Genomic DNA, 18,601 nt, shown 5'->3' with positions numbered 1-18,601 from the left:
GGGGACATGGAAATGAACCATCACACCCTGACTGGGGGAGCTGGGGGGTGCGGCCAGGATGCCTCATTTCCACCCAAAAGCAAGACTGAGAAAGCCCACGTGGGCAGCTCGCGTGTGCCCCATGGCCTGATTCCCGGCCTCAGCATCCCATGGACAGCAGGCCACAGACAGCGTCAGACCCACTGGAAACCATGGGTCAGTCAAGCACGGGACAGTTGCTAAAAGGTCATTTAAGAAAAAAGACCACATGTGAAAACCATTTCACTCGCTCCTCATGAGGGGCTGACAAGGTGTTACAGCCTCTTCAAAGCAGACATCAGAGGGCTGGGCAGCGATGACCACCTCATGGGGACGCGGCTTCCCCTGGGAACGGGCTGGTCTGGGACCAGACGCAGGTGGCAGTTGCACCGCAGTGGGGACGTCCTCAACGCCACCGTACTGTGCACCGTCCCGTGGTCTCTTCCACGTTATGTGACTTCAGCGCCACGAAACATCACGTGGAGGAAAGGAACATAGGAATGAATGTCCGCCAGATGCAACGTGGCTCCCCCATGGGAGGGCGTCAACCGTGCGGACAGACTGCATCGCGTCCCTGCCGAGGACGGCCGTCCGTGTGGCTGTCGATGTCGTGCTGCGTATGAAACAGGACCGACCCCAGGGGCTCCAGCGCCTCTCTCTAAGGCTGTGCCTTCCCAGTCCCGCATCCTCAGACCTCCGTGTCAGCAGGTGACATGAGTTCCCACGTGGGTACCCCTCGAGGCAGCACGCGGGCATTCGGTGCCCATGCGCCAGGCCCCAGACGAGGGCTGTGAGCGCTAGAGGAACGCACACCCTCTCGGTCGGCGGGCTGGCCCAAGTTCCCTCTCTGGACTTCCTACAGGAGGCACATGCTACTCTCAGAACAAGGCCGGAAAGCACGCCCAGAAAGGCTCCGTGTCTTCCCCGTACGCCGCGCTGCCCCCAGGGCCTGCGCTACCCCAAACCTGAGGGACCTCGCCCACAATTCCCCACCAGCCACACTGTGCACACAGCCTGCGGCTGAGCTGCCTGGGTCAGCGAGACCAACGGCGGCCCCACTGAGCGTGAGGGTGGTCCCCATGCTAGGCCTGGTCACCCCAGTGCCCCGAGATCACGTAGGACAGTACGCACCCCAGACGCGTACCAGGGCCCTCACGCGCAGCCCGTCGCCATACCTATAACAGGTCTGTCTGTGTCTGCAAAACCCCACGGTCCCCCAACGTTCGTAACCCTCCCCTCTTCTAGATCCCCAAGCGACACACATCTTTTAATTAAACGGAGCACAGTTTCCTTGCTGTAAGAATTCTTGAGCAGCTCTGGCCTCTCCCTCACAAGGGAAGATGCTGCAAGACCAGTGTCTGCACGTCTGTGTCCCCTCAAACTCCAGGCGGGATGCTCCTGCCATGGGATGGCCTTAGAAGCATCTTCTCTTGGGAGATGACTGGATCAGGAGGGTGGGGCCCCCGTGAATGGACCAGGCCCCTTCTAGGGAGACCCCGGGCGCCCCGGCCCCCTCCACCATGTGAAGACACAGAGAGAGGTCTGTGATGTAAAAGTGGGCCCGGGCCCGGGCCCGGCGTGGCCGGCACCCTGGTCTCGGGCGTCCCACGTGAGGAACAGCGTGTGTTTTCAGAAGCTGCTGGTCTGTGGTGCTGGGTTCCAGCAGCAAGAACAGACTAGAACAGGAACCAACATCCACAGCTTTGGTCTTCCTAGAAACGTCGATGTTAGGACTCACGACGTAGCATATGTGTGAGGACGTGCTGACAAGTGTCTTGCGTTTCCAGTCCTCCCATGTAAATGCCAACCAAGTGATCTCTGCTTCGGCCTCTATAAATACCAGCAGCTCCATGTGGACTTACTTTGGGCTCACCGGAACAGCCCCTGTGAGCATCAGGAAACAGGCAGAATCCCCCCACCCTTGTCCCCGCCGGGAGACGCTCCCCATGGGAAAATGCTCCCTGATGGCAGCCTCGCACTTCTGCAAAAACACGGAGACGTGTGGGTCACTGGGGCGCACGGAGTAGCTTTCCGCCCAGCAAATGCTGCCCCCAGGGATACATTGAGAACCCAGGGAATCCCACTTAGGGAGACGGGCCAATGCCTTCAGCCACCGTGATACCCTGTCCCGGGGCGGCATTTTAAACCACACCCCAGTAAAGGGTGTCTATGGAGAAACCCACAGCCAACAAGATACCACAGGCTGGGAGACGGGGCACCCTCCCCTAAGTCGGGGACAAGGTGGGTGTCCCCTCTCTTCGCTCCTGACTCTGCACTGGAGGCCTGGCTCGGGATGGAGCAAGAGAAGCAGGAGAAATAAATAAAATGCGTTCAGATTGGCGAGGAAGAAATAAGACGGCTTTTCAGACAGCAGGATCACTAATGGTAAAAACCCAAGGACCTTCTAAAAACAAAGGTCCTCTTGGAACTAGTAAGAGTTCAGCGGAATCACAGGACACAAGGTCAGTAACACAAAATGAGCCGTTTCCAAGTATTCTAACAACCGCACACTGAGAAACGGAGCTTGGTCACAATGGGAACATACGCTCCGTGGAAGGTCCTGTTCTGAGAACGAACAGACAACCTACAGACAGAGGACACTTGCGCGTCGTGTATCTGACAAGGAACGTGGGTCAGGAACGTTGTGGAAAACTCTCAGAACTTGACAGGAAGAAAACAACCCAATTAAAATATGAGCACAAGACCTGAGCAGACATGTGGCCAAAGCGGACGTACAGACAGCAAGTGAGCACGTGGGAAGGTGGTCAATGCCACCAGCCACCTGAGGTGCAAGTGACAGCCACAGTGAGAAACGCTACCCGCACGTCGGGACGGATGAAAGAGCAGTAACGAAGGACACCAAGTGTGGGTGAGGATGGCGAGCCACTCGGACAGTTCCTGGGTCTGTGTACTGAACAACTATGCCCTTGTGATGTGAAATGTTGCAACCACTCCAGGAGACATTCTGGGACTCTCTAATAAAATAAATAAGCCCTTGCCCTGTGCCCTGGTCACTGCACTCACGAGTATTCACGCCAAGGAGAAGGTGTCGCGCGCTCACGGGAGAGCTCATGCGGATGGCTATGGAGACTGTTGAAGTCTAGGATGGGGAGCTACTTCACAAGCAGATTGTCTGGCCACCATGCAGCCGCACAGGTACGATCCTGAGTGCGAGGAGCCAGTGCGGAAGGCTACCCACAGCGCAGTGCTGCTTGTTAGCCGCTCCTGGAAGGTGAACTCGGGGACTGAGAAGATGAGCAGCTGTGGCTGGAGATATAGGAATAAAAAGGGTGAGTACGGGGCGGGCTGGGGGGATGGGCTGTCATGGATCCCTGCCGTGGCGGTGCGGACACACATCTATGCAAGTTCTAGAACTCATAACAAACCGGTACACCCAAGGGCATTTTCACTGTTAACGTACGATGTAAAGACAAAGGAAGAAACGGACTTGGGCGGACTGCGGAAGACGGGCCGCTGGGTTTCAGACCACAATAAAGCGAGCGTCTCTGAGGAGTCTCGTAGCTGCCCCAACACACGTCCAAGTTACGCGTCTACGTAACTGTCACGTACTGAGTGTCCGCAGCACCGCGTCTGGGGCACGACACACATACCTTAACTACCAATCCCTCAGCGCTAAAGCCTGCTGACCGCCCTCTGAGCGCAGGCGTCGGCACCGATCCCAGATCGCGTAACACACAGCACAATAGCGAGGACGGCTGAGATACTGGGAGAATGACCAAAATGTGACCCAGGGACTCGAGGTCAGCAGCAGCTATGGGAACAATGACGCTGACGGGCTCGCTCGACACGCGCACGCCACAAATCCCCCGTTTGTAAAAAGCGCAGTGAAGGGAAAGCACAGTAAGATGAGCTGTGCCTGCGTACAAACCGGGGGAGAAATGGTTTTTTCAGGATGACGGAGCGCTGCGGGGGAGCGGAGGGAGAGAGAGAATATCAAGTAGGCTCCTACTGAGCGCAGAGCCCTGTGCAGGGCTGGATCTGGGACCCTGAGGTCACGACCTGAGCTGAACTAAGAGTCAGATGCTCCAACAACTTAGCCACCCAGGCACCCCTTGACTGCAGTGTTTTAAAAACACTTGGGGTGCCTGGTGGCTCAGTCGGTTGGGTGTCTGCCTTCAGCTTAGGTCCTGATCCCAGGGTCTTGGGGCTGAGTCCCGCATCAAGCTCCCTGCTCAGTAGGGAGCCTGCTTCTCCCTCTCCCACTGACCCTCCCCTTGCTTTCTCTCCCTGACAAATAAATAAAATCTTAAAAAAACAAAAAAGAAAGAAAACAAAGAAAAGCACTTATCTTTAACTAGACAGAGAGCACAAGTACTTTATAACTCCATCTGTCTGGGGTCCCCCATGGAGTCACCCTCACAGGGAGTAGAGAGGTGGTGGGCGCAGGGGCTGGGAGGGCCTGGCGGTTAGAGCGGGGACAGAGCTTTCCCTCTGGGAAGCTGAGAAAGTCTCACACACAGACTTGCTAAAGTCCCGTGCACAGATGGCAGTGCTGGTTGCGTGACAACGTGAATGACTTAGTATCCTAACAGGGCTTGGGACGGTCAAGTTTAGGTCGTATGTATTTTATTGCAATGAAAACCCTTTACCCCCATCAGAAAAGCGGGCTTACAAAACCCTGTTTGCGTAACGTAGAGCCAGCAAGCAAGCTGTAAAAGTGAGCAGGGGAAGCTGGACGGCAGCTCGCCAGGAAGACGTGTCCCCGTTGGGTTTGGCCCGCGCCGCTCAGACCTTTGCCCGCGCATGCCGGGCACGCGGGCTCCCGTACGCACGGGCACAATCTGCTCCCGGTGTCCTCAGGAACACAACTGAGACCGAGAGTAGCTCTGTGCACCCCTGGATTTTCAGAGTCACCACGCTCTGCATCCCACACGAGGCCCCCGAAAGCCCGAGTAGAACCCACCTGTGGTCTGCAGAGCCAGCTCGCGTTTTAGCTGGACCTGCACTGAGCACAGCCTGAGCCAGAACCTCACTGCACAGACAGCTAGAGACTCTGGGCGAGTCAGCTGGGGGCAGACGGGGACCCTCCCCCTCCCCGTCTTCTCAAGGGGCCCGCGGCCGTTCTGGGTCTCCGGCAGCTGGCGGAGCAGGCCAGGCTCCCGATTTAGAACATCTCCAGCCACTTTGCGGATGCACGGGCACCAGCTCCTGGGCACGAGTCCTCCTGCCGCCCCGTTGACTGCCAAGAAGCGTGGCCCCAACGATGTCCAAATGCAAATCACAGCTTGTAGACACCTGGCACCAGCAAAGGGCCCAGATAAACACAATATGACTCATTCAGACGGCTGTGTGTGCAGCAAGCCCTTCGCGGGAATTAACCCTCCTCCAAACTCCGGGCTGCTGCTGGAGTCAAGAAATCACTGTCATTTTAATCCAAATAAGAGCATCACGAAGATTACACTGGGCAGATAAACATAAACCAATCTGAACGTCTCCACGTCCCTAATCTCCAGCGGTATTCCCTTGCATACACAGACGAGAGAGCCAAGTCAATATTCTCTGTAAACTGCTTGGGTCTCTCCCCTTCCCGGCACTCAGGCCGCCCTCCGTTCTACTTCCCAGCCCCGACCAAGCCTGAGGACATGAGGACCAGCATCTGAGCACTGTGTACGCTTCATTAGCTCTTCCAAGCTTTACGATTCCAAGCTGGTGGGGGCCAGCAAGGACGGGGCCGAAAGCAGACTTGCTCCCCAAGTCTCCTCCTGACAGACCTGTGTCCCTCAGAGATGAGAACCAGCCGAACCTTCTCACTGCGAAACATGGGGCTGACGTCCAGTGTCAGGGCTGTCTCAGGGGAGCCCTAGAGGTCCTGGCTGTGGAGGCCCCAAATGCCCCATCAGGCCACCCCGGAAGGTTCTGGAAGTTCCCTCTGAGAAGAGCAGTCAGTGCGTTAGACCCTGGGGACGGGCCTGGAGCTGTCGTGCCGCCCGTGCACCTGCTGTCACCACGAGACCCTTCTGCACCTGCACATTCTAACCACCCCCACTCCGAGTGGGCAGGGTCAGGCTCAGGGCACCCAGAGAGCCCTCCATAGACCCTGCAGGAGCACCGGGGCCAGCCAGAAACACAGCTGCAGCCCAGGCCGCGGGATAGGCCATGCTTCTCTAAAACAGTGAGACCAGAAGCTTCATAGGACGTCTCTGAGCAGCCTGGGGCTCACGTGTGTCCCCGTCCCCACCAAGAGGGTTGTTTCCAGACCCGTGTGCACGGTGGGCCAGCCCGCCCTAGGACACCACGCCGCTTTCCTCTGTGGCCGTTATTATCTCTCAGGAACGGATCAGGACAGCCGAGGGGTGCGATAAGAGTGGGCCAGACACCCAGCAGGCCAGCCTTGGCCACGTGGAAGGGCAGGGACGGGACAGCAGGACCTGGACCCCAACCAAGGCTTTTCCCAGAAAAGATACAAGGAGGCAGAGAACCACGACTTTTGGTGAGCACACACCTCCTCCAAGCGCAAGCTGGAAGTGAGGCCTGCTCTGGAGGGGACTGAGGGACCTACCCCCGGAGTGCCCAGCAAGGCCCCGAGGCTGTCGCACAGGGCCAAGTGGTGGTGGGAATGAAGCTCAGGCCCAGGGAGGTCCCAACCAACGAGTGTGGGCTCCCCTTGTACAAGGTCCAAGCACCATCAGAACCCACGAAATGTCATGTTCCTCCAGGACAACGCTGGCCCCGTGGTATTGGGGATGAGCTGAGAGTCCTGACTGCCCATCCTGACACTGTGAGCCAACTCACACAGTACCTGCATCCTGTTGGGGGCTGAGGCACATGGGGACGTTGATGGGCCCAGTGGCTAAGTTTACATGTCAAGTTGGCTGAAACACAGTGGCCAGATATCTGGCCAAGCTATTCTAGAGGTTTCTGTGAAGGGGTTTTTTCACTGACATTAACATTTAAATCAGGAGGCTTTGAGTAAATCGCCCTCAATAATGTGTATGGGCCTCGTCTAATCAGGTGAAGGTCTCAGTAGAGAAAAGACAGACCCTTGGGGAATGGGGGTTCTGCCTCTAGGCGTTTGGGGCCTCCACCTGCTGGCCCAGCCTGCAGATTTCAGACTTGCCAGCCGCCCCGATCACGTGAGCTAACCGCTGAAAATACATCTTTCTCTGTGTGCACACGTGTACACACATCCCTGGTTGGTTCCTCCCCTGAAGAATGCTGACTACGACGTGCAAGACAGCTTCTGAGTGGCCACCTGACCTGGGCCACCCCCACGTCTGAGCAGAAACCTCACTGTGGAGAGACGGCGGATCCCTTGAGCATCCAGTGCCCCATGAAGGGCTCCAGGGAAAGCCTCATGGGTGAATGAATGGGGACTCACCACCCAGCGCGCAAAGCGTGCGGTCAGGAAGACACACTGTGTCATGTAGGACATCACAGTGAATTCTCACACATGCTTTACCTTTCCAGACAAGCGAGAGGCATGGAGGGGAGCCAGGGGTAGGGGCTGAATTTTATCATTTGGCTAAAAATACAACGAAGCGGGACGGAAACAAGTTCCACAGGCCTCCCCACAGGCAGACGCTCCTTAGTCCATGAAGGCCTTCTGGAATGCAGTCCTCGAGTCGGCTGGGCACTATTTTCCAGGAACACACATGTACACATGTGCCCACACGTCTACACACCCACAGCCAAGAACAAACACCACCAGTTCCTTTTCCTGGGCCCCACCCTTCCAGGGGCCAGGCTGACACAGCCGAAGTCCACCGGAGAGTGGCAGACGCAAGGGGCTCTGGAGCCAGGGGATTCCCCCACCCCGAGGGCCCCAGGAGGCAGGCGACAGCCCCCACTGGTCTCTAGCCTGACTGCGTCCACACCTGTTCAAGCACTTACGTGCAAACCACCTTCAAGCAGGCTGTGTTTTCCCAGAAGACGCCCCCTATACAAACACGATGTACCAAGAGAGGCAGTCAAGGACACAGTCGACAGGGAAACACTGGGATTTCCACCACTGGGTGAGGGACACGGGGCACATGGACATCACGGAGCCACGTGCGGAGTCATGGCCCAGTGCCGGGGGAACAAGCCCGGGCCCCACAGGGCATCGCCACACCTCCAGGGAACTGCCCGGGGCCCTGGCCGCGTGTACCTGTGCGCACACACGTGTGAGAGGACGGCCACAGCCCGGAGCTCAGAAATGCCATGGTCCATGGTGCACCCCCTCCCCAGGGGCGCAAGGAGGAGGTGCGCCCTTCCTTCATTCTCCACATAAGAAAAACACCGTTAAAATAAAGGAAAATTTAGTCAGCATATCTGACTTCCTGTTCACACTAAAGATTAGCCAAACACCCTTGCAGAAATGCAGCTTAAAAGAAAAGGCCCCACCGGCAGAGATAAAAACTCACATGAAAAGACAGGAGGCCCCTTCCTGTTTCCCCTCTGAGTCAATGAAAAATTATTTCCCCGAGCGGCAAGTTTCCACTGCGCTCACCTCTATAACTTCCCATGAGTGCGGAGGGCGGCCGCGGTTTCCGTGTTCCTGCTGATAAAGCCTCTGTGAGATACATCCTGCGGAGTGTGAGGGCCAACCGGCCCCAGGGCCTGCCCGCCGGGCCGCTGGCCTCCCTCCCACCCCAGGCACGGTAGCTCCCTGGCCTTTCCCTGTGCCACAAAAGGTCCCACAGCCCGTGGACACTGCCCTATTTGGAAAAAGGGTCCTTGCACGTTTAATCAGATTAACATCACAGAGTTAGGACAAGATCATCCTGGGTCATCTGCGTGGTCCCTTATTCTAGGGACAAGTGTCCTCACCAGGGACACGCAGAGGAGAGACTTAGACACAGAGGAGGCGACTGTCTGAGGTTGCAGCCAGAGACCAGGCACAAGGAAAGGGACATCTGGAGCCCCAGACACTGGGAGAGGCAGGAAGGACCCCCCACCTGCACCCCAGGTCCTCGGATGGAGCATGGTCCTGCCCAGGCCTTGATTTTGGGTTTCTGACCCTGGAAGTGGGAGAGCATCAGGTCCCCTTTCTCGAAGCCACCACATTCCCGGTGCCTTGTTGCGGCAGCCCGGGGTCACGTGTGCACACGTGAGGTGTCAGCATGCTTCCTTCGCCGCTGGTTTACCAGAAGGCAGGAAGGCCTCCCTGCTGTGCAGACCGTGAAACGTGTGGGATGAACTCAGGGTCATGTTCACAGCACCTGTTGGGGCCACACTCCACAGTTCCATCCAGCACCATGTCGCGGACCACCTGCTCCACGTGGACGGCGGGCACGGCATCTCAGTGGATTCACAACCACGGCCTTTCTCCCCACGCAGCTCCTGTTCCTGAGTTCCACGCGCCGGCCCCAGCCATGCCATAATGGCCCAGGAGGAAACCAAGCCATCCACGTGGCAGGCACGGACACTGTAGTGCATGCCCATGGTGCGGCGCAGGGCTGGGAGGGGGGCGATGCCCCATGGGACACGCAGGGGTGTGCACTGCAGAAGCCAGGCCGCACAAAAGGAAACCCAGCAGGCGGCCCGTCTGCGGAGACCGGCTGGGAGTGGCGAGCTCAGGGGCGCGGGGCCATCGGTGCTCTGGGCCCCGCACGGCTGGGCTCCGTTGGTGAGCATGTTACTAGAGTGTGCAAACATCTCCCCAAGAACGGAAGACAGGGAGAGAGGGAAGCAAGACGTGCGTGACGTGTCTGCTACAGCTGCTGTTCTGATGGTGGTGACCTTCCCTTGTATTTCAAGTCAGAAAAGGAAGTGGGGACAGGCTGCCCCCGAGCTGTGCAGGGGACCCACTGCAAAGCAGCATGGGTGGCCGGAGGGCAGGGGGCCTTAGAGGGTGGAAGCGACTAGAATGTGCTCTCTTGTCACCGCACTCACAAGGCAAGTCACCGTCCACAGGTGGCTTCTATGTCCTGCTGCCCCAGGACAGGATGCCCAGTCTGAGGTCATGTGCGGGTCACTCGGTGGGCGAAGACAACCGAGACACCACAGGCTGCGGCCACATTTGCTCCCTGAGCAGACAGGCATCTGCACCTCCGAAGGGCAGAGACCAGAGGGTGCTGACTGGCGTGGCCCCGGCTCCGACCTCCCAGGCAAGCACCCTGTGCCCCGCGGCAGCTTTGCGCCACACCCCCAGCAGACACCCTTGCAGAGGCCACTGTCTGTGCCCCGGGAGCCAGGCTCCGGCTCCTTACACGGCCCGGCGGTGAGGGGAGGCCGGCATGGGCGGCAGACGGTGAACGGGGCTGTGTTTCCCACCTGGTCCTGCTGGGAAACAGCTCTGGCCCCCACGGCTCAGCGGAAACCTGCTGCCTGGGGGGCCTCACCTGGGAGAACACTGGTGCGTGTGCCCGTGGCCTCCTCTCTCACCCGGACGGCGCTCCTTCTGGTTCGCCCTTGGTCTGGAAACACGGTGACAATGCAGAGCTGACCACCGGCTACATGACAAGACGAGCCCACTGGACGTGACACTCACCCCTCCTGCTCACGGCAGGCCCGCGCCCCAGGCTCAGGGAGTCTCAGGTGGTCACCCCAGGTGACATGGGTCTGCCTTTCCCTGAAGGCCGCGCTCCAGGACCTCAGCCCTCAGAATCTATTTTAAAAATCACATTCCCAGGGTGGTCTTGTCCACTGAGCCAGAGGACTGTGGGCGCCACATGGAACGCCCACGGGAGCCGGCAGTCTGCAGGGTCCCACAGCTGAAACCCAAGCCACTCCCTCGGGTTTCAAAGACACTCCAGCCATCCTGTTCTGCCTGTTTAGCTCAGGGACTCTGCCGTGACCCAGTTTCCCAGCCCTGTGGCCCCCGAGCAAGCAGTCCCAGTGGCTGGCGGGCCCTTGTGCTCTAGGCTCCCCCTTGTCCTGGCCACAGACAGACAGAAACCAAGGAGGAGGGCACCCCCGCATGAGAACATGAAATACATAGCTCACATCCCGCCACAGTGTGCAAACGTCCCTGCAGTGACACAGAGCCGGACGTCATGGCAGGGGGTGGGGGATTCAAACTGGGGGGTGCATAGAAACAGCTTTTAAATTAGATGCGACTGAACATATACCAAAGTATTGTATGCAGGTAGACTGCTCTACTAAGGAGATCTGCAGCTTTAGGGGTGTGTGTGTGCATCTGTGTGCACATGTGTATGTGCACACGTTCCCGGTTACCGTGTGTACGCATGCGCATGTAAGCTGTGTGTATACGTGTGTGTGCACAGGTGTTGCATGCACACATGTGCGTGTGTGCTGTGTGCACACGTGTGTGTGTGGATCGGTGTGTGCACATGTGCGTGTATGCTATGCGTGCACGTGTGCATGGGTGCTGTGTGTGCATACGTGTGTGCATGGGTACGGTGTGTGCACATGTGCGTGTATGCTATGCGTGCACGTGTGCATGGGTGCTGTGTGCGCACACGTGTGTGCATGGGTACGGTGTGCACATGTGCATGTGTGCTATGTGTGCACGTGTGCTGTGTGTGCACGTGTGTGTGCATGGGTACGGTGTGTGCACATGTGCGTGGGTGCACACACATACACACGTGTGCTGGTCACGGTATAAAATGCACATCTTATCCATGAGTCACTCTCAGGGTCTGAAAGCGGCCAGGCTTCCTAACTGCTATGAAATTTTAACATTCTAAAAAAAAATGTTTTAGAAATATTATAAATGTACTGAGATCTATACAGAATTCCACGTGCATCCCAGATCTGTGTTTGCCAACAAGGGATCTGTCACTGTCCTCTCAATCCGTGATTCCCCAGTCCCTGCCTCCTCCAGCCGCTACTGGTTGACCCCACCGCCCCCCGGGTGGGGCCGGCCCTGCTACAGTGACAGGCCAAGGTGGGGAGGAGAGCCTGCACCCACCACCGGGCCTGTGGGCCCCCCTCTCATGAGCACATCTGGCCTCCACACACTCCTGCCCTGGCCCTCACCCGTGTTGAGGGGGCGCGAGGCAGCAGCAGCCCTACTTCCCATAGCATGTTTTCCACTTAAAAGCACAACAGACAATAAAACACCCACCTGCTTGTTAAGCAAGGCAGGGAGAAGAGGCCTCAGAGAAGTCGGCCAGGCTCTCGGGATGTCCGTGTGTGTGTGTGTGTGTGTGTACATGTGTGCGTGCTCAAGAAAGTTCGGACATAGGAGACAAGCCCCATGGACCCCCCGGAAGCCACGCTGATGCCCACCAAACAGCCACGACTCCGGGACTGTGGGTGAGGGAACGAGGACAGCAAAAGATCCCTTGTTGGCAAACATGGAGTCGGGACGCACGAGGAATTAAAACCATGCTTCAGAAGGACTTAGGTGCACAGTTTTCTCAAAAGCACCGTGTACTCCTTTCCAGGTAAACACAGGCCCCTGTGGAGCCCACGGCCTCAGCGTGGAGCGGCCGGACCGCCTGCTGCACTATGCTGACTCCCTCGCACGGTCACGCTCCACACGGGGCCGTCGGGAGCCTGCTGCCCCACCCCGTGACTCCCCATCTCCGGCCCTCCCTCAGACACAAGCCTGTATCCGGGCTTTCTACCTACAAACACCGGCCAACACCCTGTCCAACAAACACCTCCCTAGACCCATGATTCCTGCGGATACACTTCTAGGCACCGAGCTACACTGGCCAGAGGCACGTACATCTTTAAAATCTTTAAAACGCCCTGACGGGCGCACTTGAGGTGCTGCCCAGGGAAAGCCTGCCTCCCTGCGGCCTCAGGTCAGAGCTCCTGGGCTCCCAGGCCCCGGCAGAGTGACCCCATGAAAGAATTTCTAATTCCCTCCATTCACATCCTCACAGGTCGTCAGGGACTCCATGCGACAGGGACAGATGCATCTGGTGAAAATAGCCATGTCATTCCTTCCCATAATGGCCTCCCCGTGCCCACCCCTGCCTTCCCAACGCATCAGTAAGGGCGCTGGGGTCGCCCCTCCAGCTGGCTCTGAGCACTCACCAATGGTCCCCCGCCTGCACAGTGCAACTCGAGGATTCCACTTACGTGATGCTCTGGGAAAGTCTGCAGGGATGGAAAATGGATCTGTAGTTGCTGGGGGTGGGGAGAAGCCTCTGGCTCCAGAGGGCACAAGGAAGTCTGCAGAGTTAAGGAAATTTTCCACATCCTGATTTGGAGGTGGTTTTAGGACTGTGCATCCGAACTCACACGGCAGGACCTCACGTGGGGTGACTTCTGCTGTAGACAGAGTTTGTCAGTAAACCGGACTTCACAACACGAACCACCACCCAGCCAAGCAGGCCTTGTCCCCTGCTCTGCTGCACCCCAGGGTCAGGCACATCCTGGGACCTCCATAGCCGTGGGCCCCACTGAGGCTGGCCGGAGCCCAACATCCCCATCGAGGTCTCCGCCTGCTGGCCTTATCCGGACAGAACCTGCATCCAGACTGAGGGCCTCATATCCTGCTCGCTTTCTCAGATCTGCCTTCTCCTGCTCTGGGACACCTGCTGGGACATCTGCTGGGTCACCTTCTGGGACACTTGCTGGGACACCTGCTGGGACACCAGGAAGTATAGCCCAACCTCTCCCTCAACCTTGAAGGTTCTCAGGTCTGGCTGCAGGTTACAATGACCTGAGCAGCTTGTCAGAACCACTGGTGTGTGGCTTCCCTCCCGCGCAGAGCCCGGAGTTGACTGGGTGGCTGGGGGCCGGGCACTGTAAGACTCCAGGCTCAGAAGGAAGGAGGGAACATCATGCAGATTCCGCAGACGTTAAGAGTGTATTAGAAGAATATTATGAGGCAACTTCATTCCAACAGGGTTGACACCTCAGAGGAAATGGACAGATTCCTTGAAACACACAGAACACCAGGATCAACCTACAGAGAAATTTAGCAGCCCCATGTCAAGACATTGAATTCGTACTTGAAAGCCTCCCCATAAAGAACACCCCAGATGGCTTCACTAGTAAATTTGATCACACACGTAAGGAAGAAACAACACCGCTCCCACACAAGCTCTCTTTAAAAAAAAATAATAATAAAAGGGCGCCTGGGTGGCTCAGTCAGTTAAGCATCTGACTCTTGGTTTCAGCTCAGGTCATGATCTCAAGGTTGTGGGATCAAGCGCCGTGTCAGCCTCCGCACTCAGCGCAGAGCCCGCTTGAGATTCTTCCTCGCCCCGTCCCTCCCCCTGCTCACATGCTCGCATGCGCATTCTCTCTAAATTAAGTAAATAAATCTTTAAAAAAATAATAAATAAATGAAGAAGGAATACTTCCCAAATCACTGTGTGGGGCCAACGTTGCCCTGATACTGAAAGCAGACAGGTATTACAAGACCACAATAATCCTCATGAATATAGTTATAAATGTCCTTGGCAAAACTGCAGTAAATTAAATCCAGCAATATGTAGGACAAATAATACTTCAGGGCCATCTGGAGTTTGTGCCAGGAATGTGAGGTTCTTTAACATGAAAAAGATAATCAACATAATTCTTTTTTATGAAAAAAATCATACAATCATCTCCATAGATACAGAAAAAGCATATGACAAAGTTCAACGTCCATTTAAGACAAAAACTTGCAGCAAATGTGACACCTCCCTTGCCCTCATCAAAGGGATCCAGACAAGATCTTCACCTAACACCGTATTTCATGAAAAAGCATTAAGTTCTTTCTTCCTATGATGGGAACAGGCAGGAATGTCCACTTTCACCACTTCCGTGAAACATTATGCTAAAGGTCCTAGACAGGAGAAAAAGAAGAGAAGAAACAGACAGCATTCCGATTGGAAAGAAGAAGTAAATGGTCCCTACTCATAACTCTCAGAGTCATCTATGTATAAAATCTTAAGAGACTACAGGAAAAGCTACTCAAACAAATAAGTAAACTTAAAAAGGTCACGGGATAAACAAGCAATAAAAAAATCAACTATAAACACTTGCAATAAACTGCAAAATAAAACTTTAAGAAATCCATTCATAACAACATTCAAAACCATGAACTACTTATGAATACATCCAACGGACACACACAAAACCTGTACGGGGGCCTCTGCAAGTCACCGCTAGGAGACACGGGGAAGATGGACAAGGATGGGGGGATGGCCCATGCTTGCTGGCTAGGAGACTCCGTGTGGTGAAGTCGTCAAGTCTTCCCAAAATGATTTAAAGAGTTGATGTGATCCCAGTCAGAACCCAAGCAAGTGTTTTTACAGAAGTTGACAAGTAGATTTTAAATTCCCATGGAAATGCAAAGGGTCTACACTAGACAAAACCATCTCGGAAACAGAGCTCAACTGGGAGGCTCCCGCTACCTAACTTCAAGACTTTTCATAAGGCAACAGCCACAGAGACGCCGCGGTTGGGGGGCTGACGAGGAATAATACAGACCCGAACCAAGCCCAGAAACAAAGCCGCACCGATGAGCTCGGGTACTTTCCAAATACGGTGCCAAGAGAGGCCAGCGGGAAGGATCGTGTCTTTAAACAAGATGGTCTTGGGACTGATCACGCAATACGGAAAACAAGGAACCTCAATCCTAGGCACTTTCTAGTTAAAAGCAAACTCAAAATGGACAAGAGATCTCAGCATAAGGGATAAAACCATAATGTTTTCAGGAGAAAATCTCCATGACAATAGGCCTTAGGCAAGGATTCTGTGAATAAGACCCAAAAAGCACAAACTGCTAAAAACAGTTGATAAAACGGGATTTAATCAGAACCGGAAACATCTGCCCTTTGAAGATGTCATTAATAAAGTAAAACGGCGAGCCACAGACAGGGAAAATAATTGCGATACACAAGTCGGACAAGGGACCTGAATCCACAACATGGGACTAGCTCTCAGAACCCAAACGGAAGAAGACAGCCCCACTCAGACATGGGCAGAAGACGTGAACCGGTCCTTCACAGAGTATTTTCACATAAACCCAGGAAAAGCTGCCCAACTCGAGGATACAGCAGATAAAATGCATCAGAAGAGCTAAAAATAAGGACGGTGACAGCAAGTGTCAGGAGGCTTGGGAAACCGTCTTTCACACGTCAGCACGGGGACAGAAAGTGATCCAAGCTCTGTGGCAACAGGCTGCCAGTTTCTTAAAAGGTTAAATAATAGACGCTTGCAGCATACCCTACAGGCGCACTCGCTGGCAGCTACCCAGGAGGAGGAGAGCCCACGTCCACACCGAGATGTGCACACGGACACACACGCTTTATACTACTTTTTGTCATAAAGCACACACAAGGCAACATTTACCACGTTCAATTGTACCATGCGGAGACACAAAGGACAGGCCTAGCACTGTGGAACCATGACCAGGACGCAACTCCAGAGCCCTTTCTTCAGCCCAGAAGGAAACCCCGCACACATGAACCCCCCCGTCCATGCCCCCAACTCCCCATCTCACGGACATGCTGATTCCGGACACTTCCCGTAAATGGAATCACACCACACATCCCTGTCTATGCCTCTGTTCACTCAGCACAATGTTTCCCAGGCTTCATCCCTGCGTGGCGGGACACGTCCACCAGGCCACGCATCCACTGAACCGCATGGCTCCCATTCCGTGGCTGTCCCCGGCAGCCCATCTGAACAGTCCCACACAGCTTCCAGCTCGAACGCCTGTCTTTTGCTCTTCTGGGCAGATCCCGCAGGGTGGAACTGCTGGGTCCCCGGGCCACCCTACACTGAGCTCCTCGAGGACTCTCCATCCTGCGCGACGTCCCCTTCCCACCAGCAGGGCAGCGGGCTCTCATTCCTCACATGCTCCCCAACCGTCTTTCTGGGCCAGAGCCCGTCTGGTGTGTGGGAAGCAGTATCTCATCGTGGTTTTGCTCCCTGCTTGCCTGGTGACTGATGATGGTGACTGTCCTACCCTGGGCCTCTCCATCCTCTCTGCGTCTTCTTGGAGGCGAGGCCATGTAGCCCAGGGCACTTTTATTCCCAACATTGCCCAACAGGTGCACGAATCATTAAACCCCGGGACACCCAACCGTTCAACAGAACTCAGCCCTAACAGACGCGGAGTCCCCCCCACAACAACAGTGAGACTCTCAAAACCACCGCGCTGTGTGGGAGCAGCTGGGCCCATGGTCCGCGGACAGGCCTCCTTCTGAAACTCTTGAGGAAACGCCTCGGTCGACCACAGTGTAATCTCAACAGGGCACTGCGCGGGGGGCTGAGTGCAAAAGGCAGGAGGGAACCTGGGGAGTGCTCACAGGCCCAGGGGTCTGGGTCGCCCCCAGGCAACCCTGCCGTGAGAGCGCCAAGCCCCCTGGCATGTGGCATGTCCGTGAATGGCTGCGTGGGTGTGGCACGTCCAACCCCAGGGCTGACGGCGGACGCCAGGCCTGTGTCACCATGACGGTGACAGCCGCGTGCCTGTGCCCTTTTCTCGAAACACCCCGCGTGCCCTGAAAACGAGACTACTGCTCTGTGACAATCACACCTCATTAGAGCTGGTGAAGGGAGAGCCTTCCCAGACCTGCTCTCAGTTGGCGGTCAGGTGCCCTGGGACGAAGTCGCTGTCCTAGACGAGACCCAGGTCCTCACTGGTGGCCAGGGCCCACCTGCAGGAGATCCCAGGTCACACCTGGAGGGAACACTCATGGTCCCCCTGCGGCCACACCGACCCCAGGACGGGGCCCCACTTCCAGACTCGGTTTCTGGCCAGACCCCCCCACAGTGGACCTGTCCCTCTCCCTTCTCCAGCCCGGCGCAGCCCACCCTGCCAAGGCACCCGGGAGACAGCTGTCCAGCCACCTCCCCCACTTGGCCCTGTGCGCACCCCTGAGCTCCTGCCCCTGCTCACAGACATGGTGTCACCCGCTTCCACAGCGCCCTCTGGCTTCCCAGCCCCTCCTGTGCGTGTGGGGGGGGTGTGGGGGTTGTCGGGGGAGTGGTGTAGGGGGGTGGGAGTGTGGGGGGGTGGGGGGGTGGGGGTGTGGGGGGTGGGGGGTGCACAGAACAGGGGCCGCAACCCCCCTCCCGCCTCCTGAACTCTTGGCTGGCCACTCCCCCAGGCGCCCTCAGGTCCCCAGTCTCGTCCAGGGTGCGGGGGTCAGCTCTCAGCCCTCACCACACGGACCCCTCGGCTGCCCCACTCTCCCCACTCCCTGGCCGCCGCTCAGGGTCCCTCCGCGTGTCCTGTCCTCCCCCTACCTCTGGTGTCCCGGGCTGGCTTCATCCCTGGGGGCGTCCGCGTGGCTCTGTGGCTTGAGGGTCTGACCCGAGGGTTCAGCTCAGGCCAGGGTCTGCGGGTCGCGGGGCCGGGCCCCGCGGCGGGCTTCCCGCTCAGCGCTCGCGGGCGACGCTCTCTCCGCCCCGCCCCTCCGCGCCCACGCATGCGTGCTCGTGCGCTCGCGCCAGAACGTCGGGTAATAGCGGGAACCGGCAGACAGACCAGCGCTCCACGGCTGCCCCCGCGGCGGGCCACACCCCGCCGCGGCGCCCACCAGCTCCTCGCGCCTGCTCGGGTCACAGGCACGACCTGGACCGTGACCGTCCTCGCGGCGGCCCCACCTCCGGACGACGCCAGGGCACCCCTCGGGTCGCCGAGCCCAGAGTCCGGGGGCCCCCCGGCCTCCTCCGTTGCTGCCCCTCCGTGAGCGCCACGGTCCCCGCACGCGGGGAAGCGGCCCGCACCCCCGCGGCGCCCCACCCCGCACCTGCGGATCCCAAGCAGCCCACG

At 57.1% G+C, this 18,601-nt stretch overlaps 2 protein-coding genes across 2 annotated transcripts in view; one reads left to right on the top strand and one right to left on the bottom strand.

Annotated features, from left to right (window-relative positions):
* SEMA4D (semaphorin 4D) overlaps positions 1–18,601 on the bottom strand; it is an 83,420-nt gene that overhangs the window by 60,138 nt on the left and 4,681 nt on the right. The gene's annotated exons all lie outside the window — the stretch shown is intronic.
* Positions 3,161–18,518, top strand: LOC116873056 (proline-rich protein 2-like). The gene is made up of 5 exons (XM_032866709.1): positions 3,161–3,308; positions 10,068–10,180; positions 12,312–12,477; positions 17,623–17,774; positions 17,934–18,518. The coding sequence occupies exons 1-5, from the start codon at positions 3,161–3,163 to the stop codon at positions 18,516–18,518; spliced, it is 1,164 nt and encodes a 387-aa protein (XP_032722600.1).

Source organism: Lontra canadensis, unplaced genomic scaffold (assembly GCF_010015895.1).
Source record: "Lontra canadensis isolate GAN:19392208 unplaced genomic scaffold, GSC_riverotter_1.0 scaffold31, whole genome shotgun sequence".
Lineage (NCBI taxonomy): Eukaryota > Metazoa > Chordata > Mammalia > Carnivora > Mustelidae > Lontra > Lontra canadensis.
This window is presented reverse-complemented; position numbering and strand designations above follow the sequence as displayed.

Coding starts and splice junctions, on each gene's coding strand:
- LOC116873056 (XM_032866709.1), top strand. CDS start 3,161: ATGCAGCCGCACAGGTACGATCCTGAGTGCGAGGAGCCAGTGCGGAAG. Junction 10,181..12,311: donor GCTCCTTACACGGCCCGGCG/GTGAGGGGAGGC, acceptor ACTCCTTTCCAG/GTAAACACAGGCCCCTGTGG. Junction 17,775..17,933: donor CTGGCTTCCCAGCCCCTCCT/GTGCGTGTGGGG, acceptor CCACTCCCCCAG/GCGCCCTCAGGTCCCCAGTC.